The 19,631-nt window shown below is 40.8% G+C and overlaps 1 protein-coding gene across 1 annotated transcript in view; it reads right to left on the minus strand.

The window, feature by feature from the left end:
- Nucleotides 1–19,309, minus strand: part of FARSB (phenylalanyl-tRNA synthetase subunit beta) — a 72,318-nt gene extending 53,009 nt beyond the window's left edge. Inside the window, exons 1-5 of the mRNA XM_069574665.1 lie at nt 18,946–19,309; nt 10,159–10,214; nt 7,368–7,522; nt 4,952–5,021; nt 4,297–4,412 (exon numbers count right to left, since the gene is read on the minus strand). Of these exons, the coding sequence (XP_069430766.1) occupies nt 4,297–4,412; nt 4,952–5,021; nt 7,368–7,522; nt 10,159–10,214; nt 18,946–19,003 (455 nt within the window). The 5' untranslated portion in view covers nt 19,004–19,309. The remainder of the gene's footprint in view (nt 1–4,296; nt 4,413–4,951; nt 5,022–7,367; nt 7,523–10,158; nt 10,215–18,945) is intronic.
- Nucleotides 19,310–19,631: the final 322 nt, after the last annotated feature.

Here is a 19,631-nt window from a genome sequence, read left to right on the forward strand (position 1 = left end):
AAGGTAATTTTAGGAACTTAAAGATATATAGTAGGCAAGAAAGAAACAGAAGTAGGAATATAAAATGGAGCCAGGAACAATGCCAATACTAAATTAGAATCTCAAGGCCTACAGTCTTACCACAGAAGATTACAAATTTCACTCTAAGCTTTACAACAGACAATCCAAAAAGAGAAACTCAAATCAGAATTTATAATATTCTTAAGAAGGCTTCAAATGTGTTTTAGACTATGTAGGTCTAAACTAAATATCAAATGGATAAAATCATTAGTTATCAAGGAATGTGTTGAGTTCACATTACATGAACTATGAAATAGCTTTGAAATTTTATTGAAACAAATTTTGTTCCATCTCAAATTAACACAGCATTATACATCAACTAACTGAATAAATCTTTTGTTCAATCTCTAAGACAGGTGACTAGGATTTTAATGGGTGACTTGAACAGAGCTGTTGACAAGCCTAGAGGGAGTGTTACTGTACTCAATGAGTTACATGTTTATATGCTAGCATCAGATGTGTGCATGCTCAGTTGAGTCCAACTCTTTGCAACCCCATGGACTGTAGCCTGCCAGGCTCCTCTGTTCATGAGATATTCCAGTCAAGAATACTGGAATGGGTAGTCATTCCCTTCTCCAGGGGATCTTTACAACCCAGTGATTGAACCTGCGTCTCTGGCATCAGTAGGTGGATTCTTTACCACTGCACCACCTGAGAAGTCAGCACAGGTAGAAATATACCCATGGCCTGCAACAGAAACCACTCCTCAGAGAAAAAGAACAAAATCAAAAGCCTCTACCATAACAAGTTATTCTGTACACAATCAGAAAGCAGTGCATATGAAAACAGGGAAATACAACATACTCCCAACAAACCAACCCATAAAACTCAGTGCTAAAGATGAGGATTTTCAAATCACCACAGATTTTTAAAATACTACTACCACTACCAAAAAAGCTACTACAATGGTCCAGTAAGTTTAGATAAATCAACAACTGATAAACCCATGAGTAAGAAAATCCATGTTTTCTTGGATATTAATGTTGGTTTTTTAATCTGAAAACAGTATCTCAAAAGTGTCGCTAAATTTCAACTTCAAGCCAATCACAAAAAAATTCTGGATGGATCAGAGAGCTATGCATTTTGAAAAACACAGAGCAAACATAGGTACATACACACACATATATACACAAAAAGGAACCATAAACATTATTCAGAGAAAACACAGATGAACAATGCTTAATTAAAACTGTGGAGCAGGACATCCCTTTAGACACAAAACACAAAAGTCATATAGGAAGACTGATAAATATTGACTATACCCAAATTGTAAACTTTATACAATCAAAAGACCCCATAAGTCAAAAGACACTGAGAGAAAAGGTCTACTACATAGGTAAAGAAAAAGGATTAATATCCCCCAAATAAAAAGATATGAAAACTAAAAATAGAAATCAAGATTCTACTTATTATACTGGCAAAAATTTTGGTAAAGTCTTGCTGTGAAAAAGCAGTGACTAAAAGAACCAAGCGAAAAAAAGAGAAACTTTGTTAAAAAGGAACCAAAGAGATTCTAGAGAGATAAACAATAAAATAATTGAAGTAAAAAGTTTGCTGGATACTTCCAGGAGTAACAGAGACTAGACTGACTCTCTTGCCTGACACAATCACAAAAGAGGGAAGACAAGGCCGGCACTGGACCTCAGGTGATGAAGGACAGGAAAGAGATAAGGGAGATGAGAGACAGGAAACAGGTAAGGTAAGCCCTATGACTGCCCAGCTGACTGCCTGGAGGGACTTCAAGTCACAAGGCAGGAAAGAGGGTCAGGCAGGAGCCCAGTGAACTCCCGAAGTTGAAGAGACACAGCTGAGAGCCTAGAGAGACCAAGCTGGCGGCCAGAGGTCCCCACACAGAGTACTAGAGATGACAGAGCTACACAGAGAGCTCTGCGATGTGCAGAGGGCCCCTCAAGAACTTGCTGAGTGTCAGTCAGGGTGAGCATGTGAGGAAACCACCCAAGGCAGGGGAAAGGACCATCCAACACAGACCGAAAACCCCGTCCTTCACAGGGCCATGGATGAAGTAGGAACACGTTCTTGCCTCAGTAGTAAGGACTAACTAGCTCTAGACAGAACACTATACAATCAACAAAAACAGAAACACACACACAAGCAGAGAAAAATCCACGACACCAAAAGCTAGCTCTGTGAAAACTGACACACAAAGATACCCACTAAAGCAACGGATAAAACTTCTAGCTACACTGATCAAAGGGGAAAGAGAAGACACCGTCATTAAAGAGGCAATATGGATACAGATACTGTAGCTATTAAAGGATAATAAGGGAAGATCAACAACTTTCATGCCAATAAAAGTTTACTATAAATCACTTATAATTTAAGTGAAATGATTATATCTCTTGAAAAATACAAATTAGGATTTACTGACTCTGGCATATCAGAGTATTAGGATATAATTTATAACTCCCCTTAGAAAAAGCTCATGATTTTCAGAAATACTGCATAAAACACAACTTAAAGCTGAATTAAGTAAAGAAATAACTTACAATTTAGATTAAAAAATTAGATTCTTCAAATGACCAGAACAGATAACAGGGCTCAAGTACTTACTAGCTATATTAATGCCTATCAGAAATCCTCTATCTTGTCCTATATGGTGAAACTATATTTAAATTCTTATTGTTTTGCTTAAGAGTGACATATTTTCAAGATTTTATAAAACAACTTGGAATAAATGTTATTCCGAATCTTAGAAAAAGCTTCTTCTACCATGTACTCGAAAATGTTTCAAGAAAAGAAACTGTGTGAACTTAACCACAAGTGTTTTATTTTTAAAATACTTTTCACACCAGCAGAAAACACCCAAGGTCTCCTCCCAAACCTGTGTCCAGCCCATCCCTTGCACACAAACCTCTTTTAGTTTCCACAGTTTACCAAATTGTAATCACTGCAATTACTAAAAAATTAGAATTTTTTCCTTTTATATTCAAGACATATGTAAGTATTAATCATACCTTTGATTAGTATGAGGTAACTTATGTTGCTATATTTTAGGGCCACATATAAAAACTTGGTATGTTAGCCAAAGACTGATGTTTCCTATCAGTAACTTTTATTAGGATTTTTGAAAAACTGACATTAGTTCAAGGACTCCCACTGTTACCTTCTTTGACCTTTAGGAGTTGAGGAATTAAACTGATCTGAAAATCATCACACTAAAAGGAGCTGTATGGGAAATGATGTATAGCAATGTCAAAGACAGAATAAGAAAATTCAGTTATTTAAAAATCTCAAAAGAGAAAACACAGTTAAAAAATCTAAAAGGTACCTGCTCTTTGGAAGAAAAGTTATAACAAACCTAGACAGCATATTAAAAAGCTTTGCCACCAAAGGTCCATATAGTCAAAGCTATGGTTTTTCCAGTAGTCATGTATGGATATGAGAAAGTGAAAGTTGTTCAGTCGGGTCTGACTCTGAGACCCCATGGACTAAACAGTCCATGGTATTCTCCAGGCCAGAATAGCAGTGGGTAGCCTTTCCCTTCTCCAGAGGTTCTTCCCAACCAAGGGATCAAACACAGGTATCCTACACTGCAGGTGGATTCTATACCTGCTGAGCCACATGGAAAGTCCATGGATATGAGAGTTGGACTATAAAGAAGCTGAACACCGAAGAATTGATGCTTTTGAACTGTGGTGTTGGAGAAGACTCTTGAGAGTCCCTTGGACTGCAAGGAGATCCAACCAATCATTCCTAAAGGAAATCAACCCTGAATATTCATTGGAAGGACTGATGCTGAGGCTGAAGATCCAATACTTTGGTCACATGATGAGAAGAGCTGACTCATTAGAAAAGACCCTGAATCTGGGAAAGATAGAAAGCAGGAGAAGAAGGGGAGGGCAGAGGATGAGATGGTTGGATGGCATCACCAACTCAATGAACATGAGTTTGAGCAAGCTCCGGGAGATGGTGTGGATTGCCATTCCCTTCTCCAAGGAATCCTCTCAACTCAGAGATCAAACTGAGGTCTCTCACATTGCAGGTAGATTCTTTACCATCTGAGCCACACGGAAGCCCCCAAATTTAAACTTACTCATATTTAAATTTCAGTAAACTTTCTTGTTATTCTCACATATATTTATTTTAGAAAAAAATTTTTTAAAGTCTGCGGGGGTCAGGGGAAGAAAGGAAAGAGGGAGGAAAAGAGGAAGAGAGAAGGGGAGGGAAGGAGGAGAAAGAGGGAGAAGCAACCAAGAAAGAGATACATTCACAAACCTGCAAATGTTCTGATGTAATTTCTCCTGAAGTTCAATGAAGCTGTCATATCTATCTTTTGTAAACTTTATGTTTCGGAGAACCGCTGCAACAGCGTACGGGCGTATTTTAGCTGTCTGAAATTCATTTTATCAGTAGAGATGGTAAATATGAAGGCTTCTCTTTGTAATAACATCTTGTAATAGAAAGTCAGCTGTCACAAATTTTCAATCAACAGTAAAATACAGTGGTGATAGAAGAGGAAGTCACTGTCCTCATGGAATTTACATTTTGGCAAGATCTCTGAAAATTTACTGAATTATTGATTTAAAAAATCAACCTTTCAAGCTGTTTGCTCATAGTATTTCTACCAAAACAGCCTTTCCCCAAGAGATTTTCTTTCTAAATGTTATTAACATACCACAATTTAAATAATTATTTCAAAAGTATTTTAAGCAAACATTTGGATGTTACTTTCCAAAATTATTCACAGAAAACAGATGCTGTCCCCTTTCACTTTTTGGTAAAAACAAAATGACAGTTTTCAATCTAGAGGCTAAATATACAATGATCAAAGAAAACTACATTTGGCAGAGAGGTCAGCTCTGTCCCACCTTAGAGATATATACACACAAGGGATGTTTTTAAACGAAAAATAAGAATTGATCCTTATTACCTCTTCTGTGATGATCAACTTCTGGACTTCTCCTTTAGGCATTACCCGTTTATACATTGGAGTCTTTATCCTAAAATATTAAAATAAATGTGTTCATTACTAATCAAAACATTTGAAACTAATTTATTCTGTGTATAGAAAGCATACAAAATGCACAGAAGTAGGACAATGGGTTTAAGTTACAGTAAATCAAATTTGGGCTGAGTATTTAAAAATAAAATCCTAACAAATATTCTAACATTTCTAGCTGTTTAAAAATGGGCTACGATGCCTCATGGTAATGCATATTATCATCACTGGATCTCAGGAGACTAGAAAACCTTTAATTAAGCAAACTGTATGGAGGCATTTAAACATCAGCTGAGGGGCTGGATTAAATAACCTTTAACTTTTATTCCAACCATGAGAGTTTGAACTTCTCAGAAAAACAGAGCTTCTTACAGACACAGATGGTCTGGCCCCACCTGGACCTAATGAATCAGGATATTCAAGAGAAAGGCCTGGTAAATGGTACATTCTGAAGGTAGTTCAGGTGATTGTTATATCAGGCGAGGGTGGGAATCATTGATTTAACAGTGCTTTTCAAACCTCAAGGTGCCTACAATCAACTGGTGAATTTGTTAAAGCATATATTCTGATTCAAGAGGTCTTGGGTAGAAGCAGATTCTGCAGTTCTAACAGGCTTCCAGGTGTTACAGATGCTGATCCTTGGTCCACACTTCGGGCAGCAAAGGTTTTAAGTCATTTTCCTAATTTTCTCTCATCATAAAAATCATATGAGGTGCCTGTTAAATTCCTATCAGGCAGGTTTGGGAAACACAATATAAGGAGATTATCCCTGACCCTAAAATATAAACATCTGGACTTCCCTGGTGGTATAGTGGATAAGAATCTGCCTGTCAATGCAAGGGGACATGGGTTCGATCCCTGATCTGGGAAGATTCCACATGCCTTGGTGCAATTCAGCCCATGGGCCACAACTACTGAGCACGCGTGCTGCAACTACTGAAGCCCGTATGCCTGTGCTCTACAAGAGACGGCGCTGGTGCTTTAGTCGCTAAGGCCTATCTGATTCTTGCGACCCAAGAACGGTAGCCGGCTCCTCTGTCCATGGGATTTCCCAGATAAGAATATCGCAATGGGTTGCCATTTCCTTCTCCAGGATATCTTCCCAACCCAAAGATCTCATGAAAAGCCACCACAATGAGCAGCCCTCATACCACAACTAGAGAGTAGTCCCCAATCTCCGTATCTAGAGGAAAGCCTGTGAACAGCAACGAAGACCCAAAGCAACCAAAGAATAAAAAATAAATATCTGACTGTCATGCAGAGAAGCAACTGGGTCAACCCTCAAATTTTAACCATCTTATTAACCAAATGCCTTATTATCACTCTTTCACCAACACCTGTCTCTCGTCTGACGGCCTCATAGTTTCAAAGTCTAGCCTATCAGCCTGAGGCTCATATTCTTTTGCATCTGACAAGATAATGGGTAAGTAATCAAAAAATAATTATTTTTTTCCATGTCCATTATTTATTTAATTGGAGGCCAATTACTTCACAATAGTGTGGTGGTTTTTGACATACATTCACATGAATCAGCCATGGGTGTACCTGTGTTCCCCATCCTGACCCTCCCTTCCACCTCCCTCCCCATCCCATCCGTCAGGGTCATCCCAGTGCACCAGCCCTGAGCACCCTGCCTCATGCATCAAATCTGGACTGGCGATCTATTTCATATATGATAATATACATGTTTCAATGCTATTCTCTCAAATCATCCCACCCTCACCTTTTCCCACAGAGTCCAACAGTCTGTTCTTTATAATTATTTTTGATAGCTTTACTGTTTCACCTCTTTTTCACTTTACATATTCATCACTTTCTATACATATTACATGAAGAGTCGGAAGGGGACTTGAAAATATTCTTCATTATCAATTACAAGCTTGAAACTACAGAAGTCAATTAACTTGCTCACAGCCGTCATGAGATCTTCAGTTTTCCAGTCAGGAAGCTCCATTTCTGAGCTTCCTCAAAATTCTTAAGAAAACAGCATATAGGGTTGCAGCCTTCTGCTTTTCTCCCAACTTTTAACCAACTCCATGAACTATCTATTCCAACTAGATTACGGAAGGAACTCACATGAACCCACTAAAGAGTTGTTAAAGAAGCCATAAAAATCATTAACCACTCCAGTTTTAAAATATGCTCCCCAAATGAAAGACTATGACTCTTTTTCTCAATTTTCCAATGACTACATCTACATGCTCCAGTCAGCTCTCCATGTAGACCCAAAGCTGTGGATCTGTCCAACAAGCTTTTTTCCAGAAACTTAGACACGGTTGTTGATAATGACAGGCAAAGAAAAAAGAAATCCCACTTAGCCACGGGTTTAATGAATTTATTCCCTTACCTTTCTTTGAAGACTTGAAGTCCTCGAACCAATCCTTCCAGACACAGCAGGTCATATCTATTGGCAGGGACGTCGATTTTGTAGAGAACAACATCAGAGGCCCCATGGGCCTTTTCATTACCTTGTTCCTTACTTATAATTTCCTTTTCAGATGTCTAAAACAAACCCAAAAATTAAAATAAAACTAAATAAATCTAAATTTTTTTCAAAAAAGTCATTATCAGTCCTATAAAGAAGTAACTACACTATTCATGCTCTTTCCAGAACAGCAGAAAGCTGTCTAAAGCAAGGCGTGGGCTAAACTTTGCCTACTAAACAAAAGTGTCAATGAGACAAAGTAAAGGAAATTCACCAAATAAAAGCTATGTTGGGAATTCCCTGGCGGTCCAGAGGTTAGGTCACCACACTTTCACTGCTGAGGGCCTGGGTTCAAACCCTGGTCAGGGAACTAAGACCCCACAAGCCAAGAAACAAAAAAAGAGAGAGAAAGAAAAAAGAAAAAAAAATGAAAAGATATGCAACTTTTTATAAGATAATGACTCTAAAAGCTAAATCCTATGGGCACCCAAGACTAGAAGCAACATGAAAATGAGAATACTACTATAAAAGCAAACAAAAACATTTGAAGAGATCATCAGAAGCTGTGGTATAAATCAGAAGGGATTATAGGTATATAGTCCATGGGGTTGCAAAGAGCTGGACACAACTGAGTGACTTTCACTCACTCACTCACTCACTCACAGGTACAATGGGAAGAGGCCCAAGGACAGTAAAGGGTATAGAGCAGCAAGAGCAAAAACAAATGAGGGAGAAAGGAGAAGAAATACCACTAGAATAAATTCAGTGCAGAATAAAAAGCTTGGAATATCTCAATCACCACACTGTAGAGACTTTCTTAAAAACAGTCATTGCCAAGAAGTTAAATTCTGTTCTCTACATTTACCATGGCAGGAAACTGTCTATATATTTATTTCCAATCAAATTCCTTAGAAGTCATACTCCAACCACTAATGTTACCCACTAGTTATCCATTCCAGTATTCTTGCCTGGAGAATCCTATGGACAGAGGAGCCTGGCAGGCTACAGTTCATGGGGTTGCAAAGAGTCAGATATGACTGAGCAACTGAACTAAACTGGAAAATAAGTTGTTTTTTTTTTAAAGAAACAAAAAAATTAAACAAAGAAGAGGATAAAGAGCAAAGGGAAGAGAATGGGGCAGGAGAGGAAGAGGAGAAAAGAAATGGGGGAGAGCCGGGGGAGGATGTGAGAAGAGGCAGGAAAAATTAAAATTTCAACTGAGTTCCATCCAAAGGGTCAACAAAATTGCTAATGTTTTAGTGAAGGAAGATGAGTCACTTCATAGGGGTGCTGGATTTCAGGCAAGACCCCATATAAAGAAGGGGAGAAAACATAACTAGAGATCCTTTGCAAAAAAGACATAGCTGCCTAAGTCTTCTCCCATTTTCAGTATCTCAGTTCATACAAAGATCACAGGTGATGACTGTGATCAATGCAGGTTTATCAATGCTAACAAAAATGTTATGGAAATCAATAACCACAGAAACTTCAGAGCCAGAGGGATCTATGATAAGCGAAAGTTAAAGTGTTAGTCCCTCAGACGTGTCCACCTCTTTGCAACCCCATGGACTGTAGCCTGCCAGGCTCCTCTGTCCATAGGATTCTCCAGACAAGAATACTGGAATGGGCTGCCATTTCTTCTCCAGGTCAGGGGATCGTCCTGACCCAGGGATCGAACCTGGGCCTCCTGCATTGCAGGCAGACTCTTTACTGTCTGAGCCACCAGGGAAGCCCAGCGGGATCTACAGGGATCCCGGAAAGGATCATACATGTAAACTCCTTATTTTACAGATGAAAAATAGGCCCAGAGAGGCAATGCAATGTCCATGGTTCCACAGCTAGTAAATGTGGGAGCTCAAACTAATACTTCATTTTTCTGACCTTCAGTCCAATGCTTAGATATTACAAAACCTCAAACATAATTTTGAGTCTAATAAAATTAATATATACTATAGAAATCTCAGCTGACTTCTCAAACATATAGATGCTCATTAACATTAAAAAATTCTTTTTTGTATCATTAGTAAAGAAGCAGCAGGAAAAATAAGACAACACAGGTTTTTGTCAGTCTGAAGGCTTTTTTAACCTTATAGTGTTATTATACACTGAACAGATTAAGAAGGCTTGGGGGGAAAAAATAACACTAATTACCAAGAAATATTAAGTTGTCTTTTTAGTTACAAGCACAATGTCTCCAATACATAATCAATATTAGTTATCTATTTGGTAAATAAAGCTATTTTTTAAACATTTCAATCATTGTACAATCAAAAGACCAGGAAAATGTTTCAAAATCATTTTTACAAGCAATTCTTCAAAAGGCAGGAGCTCATTTTACAACATCAATGTATAGAGTAATAAATGAATGAATTCACACTGGAACAAGCACAGGAGGAGGTGGGATGGGGCTCAGAGGAAAGGGAGGAAGAGGAGCCAGAGGCCAAGGAGACAGCAACTCTGGCTGAAGCTCAGTTTCCACTGCTCCCAGACCCCTTCCTGATGACTCGAGGGGACGGCATCCGAATAAAGGCATGAACCCCTTCAGAGATTTCACATAAAGCAACACCTTAGAATCAGAGTTTAGTCTCATAACTCAGAGAACACAGAAACTACCAGGGCCCACAAATGTTTCCTCTTAGTCTAACCGTAAGGTAACAAAGATAAAATGTAATGAACTGAGACACAGGATATTAAGGAAATATCTAATACATACAATTTCATCAAGTTCCAGTCCAAATTCAAAACACAGTTCATCAAATTCTTCATCAGCTAGGGGGAAAAAGAGATTACAAATTTTAATCTGTTCAGTACAAATGCAAATAGCACATAAATACTGAATCTTTTTAACTGTCTTACACTGAACATACTAGATATCAGGCATCACATATCACCATTTAAAAACAAAAAAAGCTTGATCAAAAACAATTTTTAAAGAAAGAAAAACAAAACTATTAAATAAAGGGCTCATTCACCTAACTAATATCAGCTATAGAATCAGATTACCTGATTGTAAGCATGGGGAGTTTACATTTACTTGGAAGAAAAACAACGTGTGAGCAGGGATCTAATGTAAAGTGGGTCCAAATCACAGATCCAACACAATGGAATCATGTCATATAAACGCTATCATTTCAAATTGTCTGAGGTGGCCTGACAGCTGGCTTTGGAGCCAGCTCAATCCGAGTTCAATTTCTGACTGTTCCACTAGTCCTGAGAGCTTACCTTATGGAAACTTTCTGATTCCTATGCCTCATAAAGTAGTATTTTACAGCCATGCATGCAACTGTTGGAAAGATTTAAATGAGTTCATGCAGATAACGGGCTTCACCTCGTGTCCTGAAACACAGCAGGTCTGCAATAATAGTCCTCTTCCCTACTTTTAAATTATATCTTACTCTGCTTTGCTACCTGATATACAGCATTGTCAGGGTTTTCGTGTTACAAAGAATGGAACACAAACCATCATTACCAGTATATTCTACTGTTAAGCTGGTCTTAAAATCTCTGATCCTGACATTGAAGTTCAATTCAAGTTAACATTTACTGAGCATCTTCTATGAGTTGGCACTATACTAGGTGCCAGGGCTACAAAGATAAATAAAACACAATTCCTGCCGTAACTACTCCCTACTTCAGTAAACAAACCAGATATGTAAATACAGACATGTTGAGTGCAAGGTACAGAGTTGGCACAAAGGAAGTCATCAACTGAGGGTCAGTAAAAACTTCACAGAAAGGAGTCCATTAGGCAGGGGCCGTGGGGAGTTAGACAACAGCATGAGAAATCTGGCACATTCCATATGAATGCTGCATGAGGCTCATGTCAGGAAGAGATACGATGGAAGAAGTAGAGAGAAGTCATCTCCTGATGCCAAGGGATTTGCCCTCCGTCCTGCCTGAGGCAACAGGGAGTTACACTCCAGGACTTCCAACCGGGCAACAGCATGATCAGATCTGCACTTTAGAGCAGTGGTACCCAACCTTTTTGGCACCAGGGACCGGTTTTGTGGAAGACAGTTTTTCCACAGACCTAGGAGGATGATTCAAGCACATTACATTTATCATGTACTTTATTTCTCTTTTTATTACATCAGCACCACCTCAGAAAAATCAGGCATTAGATCCCAGAGGTCGGGGACCCCTGCTTTAAAGAATGCTGGCAGGGGACTTCCGTGGCATCCCCAGTGGTTAAGACTGCGATCCTAATGCAGGGGACACAGGTTCGATCCCTGGTCAGGGAACTAAGATCCCACGTGCTACATGGTGCAGCCAAAAAAAATAAATAATGGTGGCAGACGCACTGGAGCAGACAATCTACTGCAAACAAGTGAGACAGTGAGGGATCCATTAAAGCAGCAGCAGTGAGTGTGAGGGAGAAGGAAGAATATGAGAAACGGGGCAGGTAGAATCTGTAAGGCTCAAAGGCTGACTGGGAGGTGGGAAGAGTGAGTGAGCAGGAGGCGCCTGGGATGGCTCCCAGGTCCCTGGTGGGGGTGAACATGTAGGTGGGGGGTATCATTAATTAGGGCAGGAGGTGAAAGAGGCCTCCAATGATCCCTCCTCCTGGCGCTCGCACCCTGTTAACTGAGGTCTCAAACGACCACATGAATGAACCTGGAAGCATACTGTCCAGCCCAGCCCAGCTCTGAGATGACTGCACGCCCAGCTGACAACTTGCGTGCAACCCAGTGGGAGACCCAGGGCCAGCTCTCCCAGCTATGCAGCTCCTCCTTCGATTCCTCTCTCAGAAACTGTGCAAAATAATAAAGCCTTGTCATTTTAGCCTCCTACGTACTGGTGCAATCAGTGATCTAGCAGTAAATAACTGCCGCGGCCAGCACAAACAAGCGTCACACCTGCACAGGGAGAGAACGGAGCGTCCCCGCTAAGAAAAATAAGAGAGAGACAAAAGATGGGGTTGAGAGGATCAGCCCAAAATGGCTGATACCTTGCTTTATTGTGCTGCAGTATATATAGGGTAAAGTACGTGACTTATGACATTCACAAGGTTGTTTTTAATCTCAAGATACAATCACCAGACCCTTACCATTGCATACAGAACACAATCAGATAATCTATCTTCTATGAAGTATACATAGTAAGATAATCTATCTTCTATGAAATGTTGCCGAAACCAAACATCTTGGAGCCTTAAGGGCTATAAAAATTCTTGAGGGTGGCGGGACAGGGAGCTTAGGAACATGTCCTAGGGCTCTGCATATCTGCTGAGGAGCTCCCAAGACTTAACCCTTCACGGGTCGTCCCCTGCAAATAACTAACACAGACTTTGGTCCCTGCGCTGCCGTAACAAAACCAAAGAGGCTCTGGAGTCAGGAGGTGGGCTTTGACAGGGTAAACAAAACCTCAAGTGCCTGACAAAGCTGTTATTTGAAGCCTCAGCCTCCGACAAAGAGGCAGGTAAGGACATGGAGGAAGTGAGGAAGTGTTACTGGGAACTGACAGACCCGGCATCCTTTTTATGTAGAGGCCAAGCTTAGCAACACTGTTGCTGACGGTTACTGGGACTCAAGAAAATGTACCCACTCAACAAGGTGATGGTAACTAAGCTTTCCATCCAGTGCTGACACAGTGGTTTATAATGTGAGAGAAGAGGGGAGGACTAGCAAACAATAAGGAGCCGGGACTTGACGGTTTTAAAAATTCTCAGTCTCCCCAGATGTAACAAATGCTAAGATTAAAAAATGACTTCTGCGCAAAGAGCAAATCCAGAACATTGCCAGGGAGACATGGTCTAAAGATGAAATCAAGGGTGTGACTGTAAACTCTTGCTGCTGCTGCTGCTGCTAAGTCGCTTCAGAGACTCAGCAAAATCAAAAACACTGTTCACTCAGACAAAAGGCACTATGGATCAAGAAATGAAGGATATGCCTCACAAATTTATTCAGTCACCCAACTGAGTCTAAATAAGAGCACTGTGTCACCAGAAGCCCAAGGTACAAAACAGCTTATTTCAGAGATCCGTGGGTGGTGTGGCTTTTGACCAAGGAAGTGGAAACCAACAAAACTGACTGAAGATCCAGAATTTTTTTTTTTTTAAAGAAATACATATGCACAAACATTGAAAGCTGGAGCTAAAAGGGATAAAGATGGGAAGAAATGAACACTCAAAAATCTGTTCGTGGGAAGAAGACTGAGAAAACCAATCAGTTGTAAAGAGTCCTTTCTTTTCACCAAAAAAATAAAGTAACGAGCATCACTCAGAGGGTAGAACCAAGAGACTAGAGGGTAGGGCAGAACCAAGGACAAAGACCCCAGGCCTGAAGTTCTAATCAAGAATCTCCAACATTTACCAGCTCAATTTCAGAACTACCATGGACCAGTAACTCCTTTGTGTCTCACATCTTTCTCTTTTGAAAAACAATGCGCTAGGCGCACGTGGAGCAGATAACCTGTCTCTTTAGCCTTTCGGGTCAAGAGTAATTATACTCGAGGAGCTGTACTTAGGAAACTACACTGAAGAGCCTCGTCCACAGCTGGACCTGATTTAGATGAAGAGACTGGGTTCTGAGCTGCTGCTGAAATGCGATGACACTTCTTGGGGCTTTGGGAGGGAGTGCATGTTGCATGTGGGAGGAACATGAATCACTGGGGGCCACAGGACAGACGGGACTAGTCAGTTCCCAAGCTGGCCTCCAAGAACACTTGCCTCTGGTCTTCTGGTACCAACATCCTTTGCAGTCTCCACTTGCACAGTGCCAGAACTGGTCTCTGTGACCCAGAGGATATGGCCAGGGATGGTATATCACTTCTGATACGTTAGGAAAAACTATGGCTTCTATTGTGAGCTCTCTCTTGACTATCTGCTCTCCTGGACCTCTCACTCTGGGACAAATGAGTCACCATGTTGCAAGCAGTCCTATGCAGAGGTCAAGGTGGGAAGCACTGAAATCTCTGACCAAAACTCAGCAAGGAACTGCTGTCTGCCAACAGGCACTTGAGTGAACCTGGAATTAAGACTCTCCAGCCTATTAGACCTTGAGATGAGTATAGACCTGACACCTTTACTGCAACCAGGAGAAAGTCAGAACCACTCAGCTAAGTCACTCCCCAATCCTTGAGCCTCAGAAATATATACCAAATGACCATTGTTTTAAGGTGCTAAATTTGAGGATTATCTATAGATAACTAAATGGTTACTGACCAAATTATTTGGACTCATTAAAATATACTGAATCCTTTAGAGTCCAAATTATCATACAATTTGTTTTATTCCGTTCAGCTGTATTTCACCAATTAAATGCAAGGAAAAACTAATAATAAACATGTTTAATAATTCCCACTAACAAAATGACATCCCTAAGTAACTACATCTTTGGGGTTTATATGATATACAGAAGTGGCTCTGACAGCATTGCAAGCAATTACACCAAGGCAGGACAGGCCCAGAATTGAAGAACCGTGAAAACAAATCAGTTAACAAGAAAACGAGTGGCAAGAGGAAAACATCTTAAAGTTGCAGGATATAAAATCAACACACAGAAATCCCTTGCATTCCTATACACGAATAATGAGAAAGTAGAAAAAGAAATTAAGGAAACAATTCCATTCACCATTGCAACGAAAAGAATAAAATACTTAGGAATATATCTACCTAAAGAAACTAAAGACCTATATATAGAAAACTATAAAACACTGATGAAAGAAATCAAAGAGGACACTAATAGATGGAGAAATATACCATGTTCATGGATTGGAAGAATCAATATAGTGAAAATGAGTATACTACCCAAAGCAATTTACAAATTCAATGCAATCCCTATCAAGCTACCAGCCACATTTTTCACAGAACTAGATCAAATAATTTCAAGCTTTGTATGGAAATACAAAAAACCTCGAATAGCCAAAGCAATCTTGAGAAAGAAGAATGGAACTGGAGGAATCAACTTGCCTGACTTCAGGCTCTACTACAAAGCCACAGTCATCAAGACAGTATGGTACTGGCACAAAGACAGACATATAGATCAATGGAACAAAATAGAAAGCCCAGAGATAAATCCACACACATATGGACACCTTATCTTTGACAAAGGAGGCAAGAATATACAATGGAGTAAAGGCAATCTCTTTAACAAGTGGTGCTGGGAAAACTGGTCAACCACTTGTAAAAGAATGAAACTAGATCACTTTCTAACACCGCACACAAAAATAAACTCAAAATGGATTAAAGATCTAAATGTAAGATCAGAAACTATAAAACTCCTAGAGGAGAACATAGGCAAAACACTCTCAGACATAAATCACAGCAGGATCCTCTATGATCCACCTCCCAGAATGCTGGAAATAAAAGCAAAAATAAACAAATGGGATCTAATTAAAATTAAAAGCTTCTGCACAACAAAGGAAAATATAAGCAAGGTGAAAAGACAGCCATCTGAATGGGAGAAAATAATAGCAAATGAAGCAACTGACAAACAACTAATCTCAAAAATATACAAGCAACTTCTGCAGCTCAACTCCAGAAAAATAAACGACCCAATCAAAAAATGGGCCAAAGAACTAAATAGACATTTCTCCAAAGAAGACATACGGATGGCTAACAAACACATGAAAAGATGCTCAACATCACTCATTATTAGAGAAATGCAAATCAAAACCACAATGAGGTACCACTTCACACCAGTCAGAATGGCTGCGATCCAAAAATCTGCAAGCAATAAATGCTGGAGAGGGTGTGGAGAAAAGGGAACCCTCCTACACTGTTGGTGGGAATGCAAACTAGTACAGCCACTATGGAGAACAGTGTGGAGATTCCTTAAAAAATTGCAAATAGAACTACGTTATGACCCAGCAATCCCACTTCTGGGCATACACACCGAGGAAACCAGAATTGAAAGAGACACATGTACCCCAATGTTCATCGCAGCACTGTTTATAATAGCCAGGACATGGAAACAACCTAGATGTCCATCAGCAGATGAATGGATAAGAAAGCTGTGGTACATATACACAATGGAGTATTACTCAGCCGTTAAAAAGAATTCATTTGAATCAGTTCTGATGAGATGGATGAAACTGGAGCCGATTATACAGAGTGAAGTAAGCCAGAAAGAAAAACACCAATACAGTATACTAACACATATATATGGAATTTAGGAAGATGGCAATGACGACCCTGTATGCAAGACAGGGAAAGAGACACAGATGTGTATAACGGACTTTTGGACTCAGAGGGAGAGGGAGAGGGTGGGATGATTTGGGAGAATGACATTCTAACATGTATACTATCATGTGAATTGAATCGCCAGTCTATGTCTGACGCAGGATGCAGCATGCTTGGGGCTGGTGCATGGGGATGACCCAGAAAGATGTTCTGGGGAGGGAGGTGGGAGGGGGGTTCATGTTTGGGAATGCATGTAAGAATTAAAGATTTTAAAATTTAAAAAATAAAAAACTAAAAATTAAAAAAAAAAAAAATTAAAAAAAAAAAAGAGGAAAACATCTTAACAGAAAGGTGATTAAAAAAAGATGGACTAAGGAGACAAAACTGCCCCAGAAGAGCAAAATGAATAGAATAAAAGCAGCTTGAGGGATTCCCTGATGGCTCAGTGGTACAGATCCAACCTTAATTTAATTAACATTTAAAAGATTAAGAACACGTAAAATATAAATAATGATGAGTATTGTTCCTGAACTGTCTGAAGTACACCAACATCAGCCTTCCTGAGTGAAACTTTAATGAGCCAGCAGTCAACAGATATTTATGAATAATCAAGTTTACCTGATATCTCTCAATATGAAAAAAAGGGAGAGGGCAGCTAGAGAATAAAACATCAGATGATGGTAAATAGGCTATAAATCTTACCATTTTTAAAATCCTAGATAATTTCTTACTTTCCCAGATATGGATATCCAAGTGGGAATACACCATAGCTGTCCTGAACAACTTTTGTAACATACCACCTTGTGTAATTCAGATATATCATAAACAATTAATGAGAATACGGTTTAGAAGGATGGGTAAGAAATATAAAAAAGCACAGCATGAAATAAACAGTGTCAAGAATAAGAGCCCCATTTAGAGGACAAGAGCATTATATCTATTTTTAGGGACTTAGGGCCAAACATCGGGCTTTCCAGGGGGCTCACTGGTAAAGATTCCACCTGCCAATGCGGGAGATTCAGGATCCATCCCTGGGTGCGGAAGATCCCCAGGAGTAGGAAATGGCAACCCACCTCCCAGGATTCTTGCTCAGGAAATCCCATGGACAGAGGAGGCTGGAGGGCTACAGTCCATGGGGAAGCAAAAGAGTCAGGCAAGACTTAGCGACTAAACAAGGACAAAAGACTAGGGCGAATAACATTTTAAGAATACAGGTAACCCTTGAAGGAGGCAGGGATCCGGGTTCGAACCCCTCCACCAGGTCCGAAATCTCTGTATAACTTACAGTTGGCCCTCCTGCGGTCTGCATGGGAGGATTCAACAACCACAAATTATGTAGAACTTCAGTATTTACTGCTGAAAATAAAACCTTCTATAAGTGGACCCGCTCAGTTCAAACTTGGACTGTTCAAGGCTTAGCTGCACCACAGTATCTAAAAGTACATCTGAAGAGCTTTTAGTTTTTAAAAGCTAACTTTATTTCCACAGTAGTATCTTATTGTAGAGAGCAGTACCTGAGGGGGTAGCTATATTGAGCCCTTGAACTAAAAACAGCTCTCACAAACCAATTATCACACTCGTTACACAAGCTGATAACACTGGACACGGCAGATGTCACTCCAACTGCTACATGTATAGGATAATTGGTAAGTGTACTTTATATTCCCCTTTTTTCCAGTGGCAGTGTTTTTTTTTAACACTGAAGAGATGAAGGGCAGCCTAAAGACTAGGTCCTCCGAGTCGACTCCTCGTCACTCAGGGCTACCACCTAATTAATGTTTTTCCAAACACAGTATCTTTTTTGTTTCCCTGCTAGCATTTAACAGTATCCAAACCAGCACAGTTACTAAGCTGGTTTTATTATCTGCCCCTTTCATCAGAAATGTGAAGGTGGTGAACTTTAGGCGCCCTGTGCACCGCTGTATTCCCAAAATGCCAAGAACAATACATGGGACATAAACGGAGTTAGGTAAACGTGAATAAAATTAAAACTAGAAAGGAAAGCAAGCTGCCTCTCCTGCTCCTGCTCACAAATGGAGCTCCCAGAGCGCTCTTCTTGCACTGGCTACACTTGGAATGACATCCGGAGCTTCATTTCTGTTAAACCGCCTGGCATCAGGTACGCCGGAGGCGCTCCGGAAGAGACCCGTGAATGAATGACACTGCGAGCCCAGCACGTGCGGGTGCTGCCCTGACACCCGCGGCAAACTCTGTTCCCGGAGGCTACAATACAAACGCGGTTGGCCTACCCTAGCTGGACCCCGAACGCCCGAGGCCAAAACCTGCGCGCAGCATAAACGTGGCCACAATGCCTTTTTGCAAGAGGGTCTCAGCCTCCGAGGAGAGGCGCAGAGTACAGGCTACGGGGCGCACACTCACTGTAGGTCCGGCCCAGGGCTCGGAAGAGCAGATCTCGCTTCACGCTGACAGTCGGCATGGCGAGTCCGGCCCACTGCGCCTGCGCGGAGCGCGGGCCCGGGCTCGGCGACCGGTCTGTGTATAGGACCCGACCCTTCCGTGCGGGCTGTCTTGAATATTGCCAGTCTAATTCTCACATTCCTCCTCCCGACTTTCATTTGAAAGCAGGTGAGTTGCCACCATGAAGCTCGTTAAACCTAATTCGTTGGGAGAATAAACTGGAGGCCGAAAAAGATGACCTACTTGGATAGAATGGGCGAGGGTTTGATAGGCAGTAAGATGAACACCCCGCGAAAGTCCTCACGCCTTCAACACTTTACGGAAGGAGGACGGCCAGCTAGGTGGGCGGGGCAAAGGGGGTCGAGTGCGTGGAGGAGGCGGGACCTAGAGATGGAGACGCCTCTTGGGAGGGAGTGAGACTGTGAGAAGGCGAGGTCTCAGGCAGCTCCAGGTGGCGCTAGGGATAAAGAGCCTTCCTGCCAGTGCAGCAGAGTTAAGAGACTTGGGTTCCATCCCTGGATGGGGAAAATCCTCTGGACGAGGGCGCGGAAACAAACCCTCTCCAGTATCTTGTCTGGAGAATCCCACAGACAGAGGAGCCTGGCATGCTACAATCCTTGGGGTGGCAGAGTCAGACACGACTGACT

The sequence above is a fragment of the Ovis canadensis genome, chromosome 2 (assembly GCF_042477335.2).
Source record: "Ovis canadensis isolate MfBH-ARS-UI-01 breed Bighorn chromosome 2, ARS-UI_OviCan_v2, whole genome shotgun sequence".
NCBI lineage: Eukaryota > Metazoa > Chordata > Mammalia > Artiodactyla > Bovidae > Ovis > Ovis canadensis.